Source organism: Arvicola amphibius, chromosome 7, assembly GCF_903992535.2.
Source record: "Arvicola amphibius chromosome 7, mArvAmp1.2, whole genome shotgun sequence".
NCBI classification, from domain to species: domain Eukaryota; kingdom Metazoa; phylum Chordata; class Mammalia; order Rodentia; family Cricetidae; genus Arvicola; species Arvicola amphibius.
Window position 1 is genome coordinate 13,187,583 of NC_052053.1, and position 10,265 is coordinate 13,197,847.

General features: G+C 44.3%; 1 protein-coding gene across 2 annotated transcripts in view; it reads right to left on the reverse strand.

Annotated features, from left to right (window-relative positions):
- Positions 1 to 9,970, reverse strand: part of Metap1d (methionyl aminopeptidase type 1D, mitochondrial) — a 68,394-nt gene extending 58,424 nt beyond the window's left edge. For both annotated transcript variants that reach the window (XM_038337756.1, XM_038337757.1), the window contains exon 1: positions 9,853 to 9,970. In XM_038337756.1, the coding sequence (XP_038193684.1) occupies positions 9,853 to 9,892 (40 nt within the window). In that variant the 5' untranslated portion in view covers positions 9,893 to 9,970. The remainder of the gene's footprint in view (positions 1 to 9,852) is intronic.
- Between the last annotated feature and the right edge of the window lie 295 nt (positions 9,971 to 10,265).

Sequence of the window (10,265 nt, forward strand, 5' to 3'; positions counted from 1 at the left end):
CATATTAGGTAAATGCTCTACCACTGGGCAACACACATCCATAGCTTTCATACTTTTACAATCAGAAATTACAGTGCTTTCACTCGTCCTTCGCTGTCTCAGAGGCAGAGGCTCCCTCCCCACTTCCGAGGACTTTCCTTAGCTCTTTCTCACCTCTTTCAGGGCTTCTCTTCTTCCTAGGAGGCCTCCTGATCCTGAGACCTCCAGTGACCCTGCCTCCTTACCATTTCCTTTCCTTCCCACTTCTATGCATTCTCTGTTTCAACAACAAAGCAAGGGCTGGAGCCATGACTCAGCAGTTAAGAGCACTGGCTGCTTCCAGAGGACCCACATGGCAGCTCACAACTGTAAACCCACTCCCAGATGACTTGATGCCCTCTTTTGGGCTCCATGGGCATTGAATACATGTGGTACACAGATATATAGGCCAGCAAAACATCCACACACATAATTAATTAATTAATTAATGCAAGGGCTGGAAAGACAGCTCGCTGCACAAGTGTGAGGACCGGAGTTCGGTTCCCCAGCGCCTCCATCAAAAGCTGGGCGTAGTGTTACATTTGCAATGTTAGTGCTGGACATGCGGAGTTGGGCAGATCCCTGGAGCGTATCAGCTGTTCTTCCTAGCCATACTGGTCAGCACCAAGTTCAGTGAGAGACCCCGTCTCAAGAACTAAAGTGAAGAACAGCTGGGGAAGACAGCCAACATCTACCTCTGGCCTCCGCGTGGCCACACACACAGACGCACAAATACAAGTGAACACACACACACACTCACAGAAAGAGAGAGTGCCAGTGCTGGTGGGGCATACCTGTAATCTAGCTCTCAAGAGACCAAAACAAGAGAATCACAAGTTCAAGACCAGCCTGGGTTCAACAGTGAGAGCCTGTCTTAATAAACAAAACACACTTATGCCCACAAAAACCACATGCATAAATCATATACACCAATATCCCAAGCATCATTATTCGTCATTGTCAAAAGCAGAAACAACACAAATGTCCATCAGCAGTTAAAGGGATAAACAAAACATAATCTCTCTACATATTCTAATAAACATATCCTATATATAGAAATATGTATAATTCAATAAAAAGTTCTTCCAAATGCCTGAAAACATCATGCTAAGTGTAAGAGGCCAATCACACAAGACTGCATATTACGTAATCCCATGTACACGACATGTCCAAAGACCAGGGATGTGCTCAGTTGGTAAACTGCTGTCCTAGCATACACAAAGCCCTGGACTTGATCCTTAGCATCACACAAAGCAGGCATGGTAACTCACACTTGTAATCCCAGCCTTTGGGAGGTGGGCACAGGAAGACTAGAAGTGCTAGGTCATCTTTAGCTACATATTGAGCGAGTCTGGGGTCAGTCAGGACCACATACGAGGCTCTAAAACAGAACAGAAGGCTAGTGGTTTTGAGGCTACAGAGGACAGGCAGGCTGAGGACCAACGGCTATGATAAAAGATTCTTGGGATGAAAATATAATTGGTCTTAGTGATTGTTGTACAATTTGGTGAACATGTTTAAAAACCACTGCATTATACTCTCTAAATATGTGAATGGTGATGGTTATCAATGACATCTCTAGAAAATTCTATTTTTAACAAAAGGAAGTCTCCATCTTTTGACAAACAACAACAACAACAAAAAAAAAACCAACCAAACAAAAACTTCCCCCCTCCAGTTCTCTGCAATGACTATCAGTCATTCCTCTTTTTCTTTCTTTTTTTTAGTTTCTTTCCTGTCTAAAAATTTGCACCACATCTTTGTCTACCTCTTCATGGGCAAATTCATTCACTTTTAGTAGTTAGCCCAACTTCCTCCTGAATCTCTTCTGGACTCAGCTCTCCATCATATCTGTCAACCGCTTCTTGGCTGCTCTGGTGGCTCCTCTCCTGGGCCTTTTCAGGAAGCCACCAGACTCTGCTGCTCTCGGGGCTCCTTTTGTACCCATCTTCCCACAAACCCAGCTGCTCTTGGGGCTCTGTTTGTATCCATCTCCCCGTGACTATGCACCATTCCTCTCTGATTCTGCACTGCTGTTGAGCGGACTGCAAAGGCCTTCTCAGTACATTCTGAGTTCTTGAACAGTAGATTAAAATGGAGACACCCTCTCATTTCCCTGTCTCCCTGCTCACTGCTGCCTAGCTGATGACACCTGAGTTGGCCATCAGAGTTTCCCATGACCAGATCCTGACCTGTCTTCATCACCCATGAATCCATTACACAAATCCTCTATCCTAAACACGTCCTGAGTGCTTCTGTGTCCTGGAAGTGTGTTTCCACCACGCTGCCTTAACGCCTTTGGAATGCCCTTCTCCCTAAACTGCTGATTGCCCTAATCTTCCATCAGGACCTAGTTCAATTCTTGCATCTGATGAAGTAACAACTCCAGCTCCCTACCCCCTTCCCCTTGCCAAACTCATGCCTCCTCTTTCCTGTTCTTTCTCCAGTACCCACCTGGAAAATCCCCGTTCTATCTAGCCCTCCACCTCATCCCTGCCCAGCATCCCACAGACACTTAGCCTGGCTGGCCTTGAACTCACAGAGATCTGCACACGGTGTACAGCACCACACCCAGCCCTTCCCCCTCGGTACTCAGACGTACAAGGTGACATCACACAGGATCAACAGATGGGCCACTGAGGTCACTGTCATTTCAGTGAGTCTCAGTTCTGTTAGGCAATCCTCCTCCTTATTGGTTGCCAGTTTCTTACAGTACCTCCCAATCCTCCACCTCATTTCACCTGTAAACTTTAAAACAATGAAATGTAAATCAATGAAGACAAGGGTCTCCTCAGTTTTCTGTGTTATCTATTCCTTGTATCATTTCCTGACTCCCTCAGAGAACAGGAGTCAGCCTGTCTTCCCTATATCTCATATGCATGCCTCAGCTCAGCTAGGCTCATCCTGGCATCCCACCCAGGTGGTCCTCAACCCCCCACCCAACTCTGCTTTGGCTGCTTCTGAGCGCTTCCTCAACCTGCCTGGCATGTTAATCCAGCAGCAATTCTAGGGTTTTAGGCAAGAAGCTCTCCGTCTCTCCTCCTGCCCTGACAAAGCTTTCTTTGTACTGGCAACCTCAGCTCCAGGCTAGCCGGCACAGCAATGCTCACTCTCCAATCTCTACCGAATGGTCCACTGTGCCAGTTAGGGTGTCTCGGCATCAGGCTTCTCCGCTGCAGCAACTGACTGACATGTCTGAGTCCCTCAAGGACTGAGTTCTTGTGAGGACAAGAACCATACATTTCAAGTTCAGGACACCATTACCGGCATCTCCAGTACCTAGGCTCCTTTTGTGTTTCCACAACATGTAGACCAAACCTTTCCCCTTTTCTCTTTAACTTGTGCAGTAATACTTTATGGTCAGAAAATATAGCTTAAAATTTTTGGTGTTGTTGCTTTTAGAACTATTAAGGCTTATATTGGCATGAGTTATCAAGTTTTATCCTATTTCATAAGTACCTGGGATTTTTTTTGGTTGTTGCTTTACACATATTTGTAAAAATAAAGATAAAGGTAATATTAAATCCAAAGCATCAAATTTAATTAAGTCAAAATTACTAATTATACATTCTGAACTTCAATAACCTTATTGTATCTACTTGTCAACTCTCAATCCCCAGCGTGACTGTGGTTTTCATCAATTTTTCCTTTTATTTCTAATAGCTCCTGCCTCATGTATCTCAACACATTATTTGATTCATTATTAATAACTTTATCGTAGCATAATTAACTAGTCACTTTCCATTCAGTCATTCAAGAACATTCTTCACTGAATTTTATATGTCAGACATTATTTGAGGTGCTTGACATACATTGGGAGAACAAAAGAAACAGGAATCCTCGCAGCTCTTGCATTCCGCTGGAGACGGGTGCCAGGCGATCAGCCTGACAAGGAACTACGCTGTACAGTGCAGTGCAGGGCCTTCTGAGGCCTTGCAAGGGTTTGACTTTTACTCTGGGGGTTTTTAGCAAAAGAATGACATGATCTGATTTACATTTTCATAAGATCAGTCAGTCTGCTGATGTTCACAATAGAATACAGAGGGCAAGGAAGGACAGAGACACAGAGGCCAGAACAACTGCATTAATCCAAGGAAGAACTGATACTGGTTAAAATCAGGTCGTAACAGTGGAAGCGAGATTAAAAAAAAAGTTTGGTTTCTGGATGTATCTTTTCATTTATTTATCATTTGTTTGTTTTCGACGTTATTGTTAATTAGACAGGATTTCTCTGTGTAGCCCTGGCTGTCCGGGAACTCGCCTTGTAGACCAAGGCTGGCCTTGAACTCAGAGATTCACTTGCCTCTGCCTTCCTTCTGAGTGCTGGAATTAAAGGCGTGCGCCACTACCGCTGGGCCCAATGAGTTTATTAAGTGGATTTCTTGAGAGACTAAACACTGAAGAAGAAAAAAAAAGAAAGAAATGAAGGTGATTGAAGGTTGATAAGAAATCACACTGGGGCTGGGGAGTTGGTTCAGCAGGTAAAGGTCTAGTTATCCAAACATGAGGATGTGCACTTGATCCTACACCCAAGTAAAAAAGCTGAGCTCTAGGGTGTGTGCCTGTAATCCCAGGGCACTGGCAGAAGGTGGGAGTGGCAAACAGAAGCAGTGAGAGACCCCTTCTCAAAACAGGAAGGTGGAACCAGGTGTGGTGGCTAACACCTTCAGTTTTAGCACTTGGAAAGCAGAAGCAAACAACTCCCTGAGTGCTAGGCCAGCCTGGTCTATATAGAGAAGTCCAGGCCAGCCAGGTCTACACATAGTGAAACCCTATCTTTTTTGTTTTACGACAGGGTCTCTTTTGTAACTGTCCTAGCTGTCCTGGAACTAGCTCTTGTAGGCGAGGCTGGCCTCGAACTCACAGAGATGCACCTGCCTCTGCCTCCCAAGTGCTGGGTGGTGTGTGCCAACACAGCCCGGTAAGGGACCCTGTCTTAAAGAAAAAGGTGGACAGTAATAAAGGAATGACTCTCATTGTGAACCTCTGGCCTCCACAGGCTCACACACAGCACACCCCACACATATCCATGTACATGTAAATCACACATAAACACAAAATTTGTAAAAAGCTACACTGTATACTTTATATAGTGAACTGTATGTCAAATACGCTGGGCTTTTTTTTTTAATTGCTATCAGTTAGGCTGAGCATGGCGGCACAAAGATATAATCTCAGCACTCAGGAGGACTGTATGGGCTACAAAGCAAGACCCCGCTTGAGAAACAAAATAACACAAACAAAATTTATTAACAACTAAGGTGAGAATGGCGGGGAAGAGTATCTACTACAAATCCAGTCTCGGGTATGTAAACATAAACATATTGACTTTTTAAAAGAGAACACACACACACATATATATATAATTTTATATAATAATTTATATATATTTTTGACATGTTGATTTTGAGGTGTATATTAAGTGAAAATGTTCAGTAGGCAGTAGATACCACCCCTTACTGGTATCAGTAACCCCTGGAATCCTACAGCTTGGTGGATGTTGTTTAGAGTCACAATCTTAATGACATTATTGAGGGGCTGGTGAGTCCAGACAGTCTGCAAACTACTTATAATCTGCTCAGTGTTAAAACTGATGCCTTGCTTTTCACAATGGATTCTTCTCTGTGAACAAGCTTTGCCTTCTAGCTCAGTCCTGGAAACCTGGTAAAGGTGTGATGTCAGCTTGACACCCAGCAACACAATTTGTGCTGGAAGCGACTGTGCTGGCTAGTTTTATGTCAATTTGATACATGCTACCTCATCTGAGAGGCAGGGCCTCAGTTAAGAAAATGTCACCATAAGATCAATCTACAAGCAAAACTGTAGGGCATCTTCTTAATTAGTGATTGTTTGGAGCTTGGGCCATTGAGGGTGGGGACACCCCAGGGCTGATGGTCCAGGGTTCTATAAGAAAGCAGGCTGAGCAAGCCATGAGGAGCAAGCAAGTAAGCAACACCCCTCTATGGCCTCTCATTCAGCTCCTGCCTCCGGGATTCTGCCCTGTTTGAATTCCTGTCCTGACTTCCTTTAATGATGAACAAAGCTGCCGGGCGGTGGTGGCGCACGCCTTTAATCCCAGCACTCGGGAGGCAGAGGCAGGCGGATCTCTGTGAGTTCGAGGCCAGCCTGGTCTACAAGAGCTAGTTCCAGGAGAGGCTCTAAAGCTGCAGAGAAACCCTGTCTCGAAAAACCAAAAAAAAAAAAAAAAAGGAACAAAGCTACGGAAGTGTAAGCCCAATAAACTATAGTGAGTTCTCCATTAGTCTAGAATACACGAGATCCTGTCTAAAACCAAAACAAACCTTCTTCTATTAATGGCAGCATCACCGCTGTAAGAATTCCTCTGTATTAAGCAACCAGGCAAACATGTGGACCAACCAGTTGTTGGAACTACACAGTGAAGTAATGCAGAGGACAGTGAGCCTTAAAAGAAAACTAATTAATCACCACCCAGTTCTGCTCTGCAAAACCTTCCCAAATGTGGCACTGGGAAGTGAAGCCATGAACCATCTGAGGCTTGGCTAAGTCAGAGAATAGAGGTTTTGGTTCAAAAGCAGCTGGAAAAGAGGCATGGCACTCCACAAGGTTATTAAGACTAAGCTGCTGCTGACTGAGAGCTGAACCAATTCCAGAGTTTGCAGTGCCCAGCTTAAGTCCCAGAGCCAACCACGCACTTCCCTGAGGAAACCTCACAAAGCCTCCCCAACCCCAACAGCCTTCAGCTGAGACCCCAGAAAGTCTATGGCTTAGGAGTTAAGAATCACTGCTGCTAACAGAGTAAGAGTGGACCAATTCCATCTAACTGGCTGCCTGTCTTTGTAAATAAAGTTTTATTGGAACATAGCTATGCTCACTTGCACCTGGCAGAGTTGAGAAGTTGTAACAGATAGTAATTGCTCATAAATGCCTAAGATACTACCTGGCCTTTACTGAACTCTACTTTGGAGTAAGGCTCTTTGTATTTCCCCGAGGAATAAGGGCAAAACCCAAAAAGATTTGTTCTAACAAAGAGTAACACCTGGCAGAATCAAACTACTGCCTAATACTCAACATACTGTAAAGAAAATTGTTTACATCTCTAAAAGATATCCATTGTGGCTGGGCATGGTGGTGCATGCCTTTAATTCCAGCACTCAGGAAACAGAGGCAGTCAGATTGCTGTGAGTTCGAAGCCAGCCTGGTCTGCATAGTGAGTTCCAGTATAACTAGGGCTGTTATACAGAGAAATCCTGTCTCAAAAAGCCAAGAAAAAATAGATATCCATTGTGAGACACACACAATTAAATTAAACATCACATGAGGGAGATGGAGGATGACTCAGTGGTTAAGAGCTCGTCTGAGTTCAATTCCCAGCACTCAGATGGCAGCTCACAACTTTCTGTAACTCCAGTTCCAGGGGACCCAACACCCATGGCAAAATACCAATGCATATAAAATAAAAATAAATAAATTTTTAAAATATTACATGAGATATGAAGCATGAAAATGTAAATAATAATAAAAGGCCAAGCGGTGGTGGCACACGCCTTTAATCCCAGCAGCACTTGGGAGGCAGAGGCAGGTGAATCCCTGTGAGTTCAAGGACAGTCTGATCTACAAGAGCTAGTTCCAGGACAGCTAGGACTGTTACACAGGGAAACCCTGTCTGGAATAAAAATAAATAAATAAAATAAAACAGACTATGAGTAACCCAGATTTCAAGTGTTTAAAATTGTTGTTATGGGCTGGAGAGATGGCTCAGTAGCTAAGAACACTTACTGCTCTTGCAGAAGATCTTGCCAGTTGGGTTGCTATAACGCATATCTTGTGACTCACAACTGCCTCTAACTCCAGTTCCAGGGGATCTGACTCCCTCTGGCCTCCTCAGGTACCTGCACATATGTGGTACATGTAAATTCATGCAGGAACACACACATGCACATAAATAAATAAAAACTAAATCTTTTTTTAAGTTGTTATGTTTACTGGGTGTGGTGGCACATGTATGTAATCTCAATTCTTTGGAGAAGGCAGGAAGACCAAAAATTCAGGGCCATCTGCAGAAGACACTTGTTAGGACAGCTGTTAGAAACGTCTACTAATAAGTGAAGGGCTGGGAAATCTGAACAGAGAAACAGAGGGGGAAATGCCCAGTACTGTGGTTCACACCTCTAATCTCAGCATACAGGAGGTAGAGGCAGGAGGATCAGGAGTTCAAGGACACCTTGGACTATAAGAGACTGTCTTAAATAGCTAAATGGCAATTCTAGAAATAAGTACAATATATATGAGGTGGAGTGGGATTTTCTATCTTTTTTTGACTTTTATTTCCTCTTGTGGGGCTGGAGTTGGAACCCCAAACCTGGGCCTCATGGGTATTAACCAAGAGTTTTGCCACTGAGCTACACTCCCAGCCCCTAGGCTTATTCTTGAGAGATACACAATGAAAAGAATCTATAAATGAAGTGATATATACCCAGGACATAGTTTAAAATAATACAGTTGGGGAAGGCAATGTGGCTGGGGAGGAGGAGAACAGGTGTCTCGAAATGTGTGGCCTGCAGGTAGATGATGCATACGCAGAGTCTGCTGCTTTGTTCTCTGTCTTCTGTGTGATTGAAACTTCTCACATTAAGAACATTTGAAAGGCTTTTAAAAAAAGAAAGAAAATCTATTCTTCACAATAACAAGTTGTTTTAAGTGTAAAAGATTATTCAAGTGATGCTCTGTGTACATATGATTGACTCACCCTTGCCCAAATCTCTAAAATTTAAATGTTAGACACTGCATATTTTCACAATTTTTGAATGCTTCGGAGAAGATAAGAATTTCATAAAAGCTGAGTGTTTTATTTCACGAAACTGAAGGTATGCCATTCCCTGTATGTATTATAAACTTAGATGCACACAAATACAGGTATCTGACTTCACAAGAAGGAGTTGTTTTAAGCTAAACTGGACAGGTGAGATGGCTCGCTGGTAAAGGCACTTACCACTAAACCTGATGACCTGAGCTCAACCTCTAAAACCCAGACGATGGAAAGAGAACTCCCCGAAGTTCTCCTAAGACCTTCATATACACAACTTGTCACTTGCTTGAGCACACACTTACACAATAAACAGACAAATACATGTAATTTTAAACATAAACTAATTGTCCTACAACTTGATTTTTCCAAACAATTATATTTTGAGGGTACCGTTCCATGTCAAAGTCAACCTTTTTGTGTATCCTTAGATACACATAAACACACAAAGATGTCAGTATATCTGATTTCACACAAGACTGTATTAAGTTAACCTGAGCTGGTGAGGTGGCTCGGAAGGCATATAATAAGCGCTGGGTATCACTATGAAAATATGTACCTCCTAAAACCGTTCCTATCTGCCTGGCACTTAAGTAGTCCCTTAAGTCGTTGGTGCTACGTTTTCCTCGTCCTTGAACCAACTCAACAATGATTCACCGCAATCGTACCTGTTTGGAATGACTTGGGCATCATAAGTTCTCTTAAGTCATCATGAGAGTAATCACATTTTACAAGTTCCTCAAAGAGAAGACATGCTAATACAAAAGCGCATTTTCACAGACGTCGCCGGTATGTATGTCTGTAACACTAATCACACAAGTAAATTGGGGTAAGAAAACTTTAGACAACGACCCGCAAATTTCAAGGACTAATCACTTAGCGACATGATCCAGGAAAGGAGTGGACAAACGTGTATCTGTGTTTCTGCAGCGTGCCAGTGTGTATCGTGTGTGGGGGTCTGACTGAAAGCACGCACGTGCGTGCAGCGTCCACACGCGGTTTTATCTCTGGGCGTGGAGCCCTGGAGCGGTCGTATGCCGATCGCTTACCTCCACGGACGAACAGGTGGACGCCGATGGGCGCCGCCATGTTGGCTCCGGTCACGTGGCCAGGAGAGCACCTCGCAGCTCCGCCCACTGGAGTTGCCGCGCTACCCAAGCCCACAGGCGTTGCTGCCGCCGAAGGGGAGTGCGCGTGCGCGTGAGGCTGTCTGCGGGAGCTCGGGCTCGCTAGTGGCTCTGGTGGCACCGCCAGCAGCTCCGCCTGCGGCCAGCACGCTCTCGGCACGAGAGGCTGGCTCCGGCCGCAGCTCTTGCTCGGCGAGGCGCCCTTCTGGGATGGAAGAAAACTGTCAGGTAAGTGTGGCCGCCAGTATTTACAGCATCAACGTTTCGGTGCATGGAAACAATGAAGTTGGGCGGGAAATAGAACACAATTTAGTGTGCAACATAGCACTTTGCAT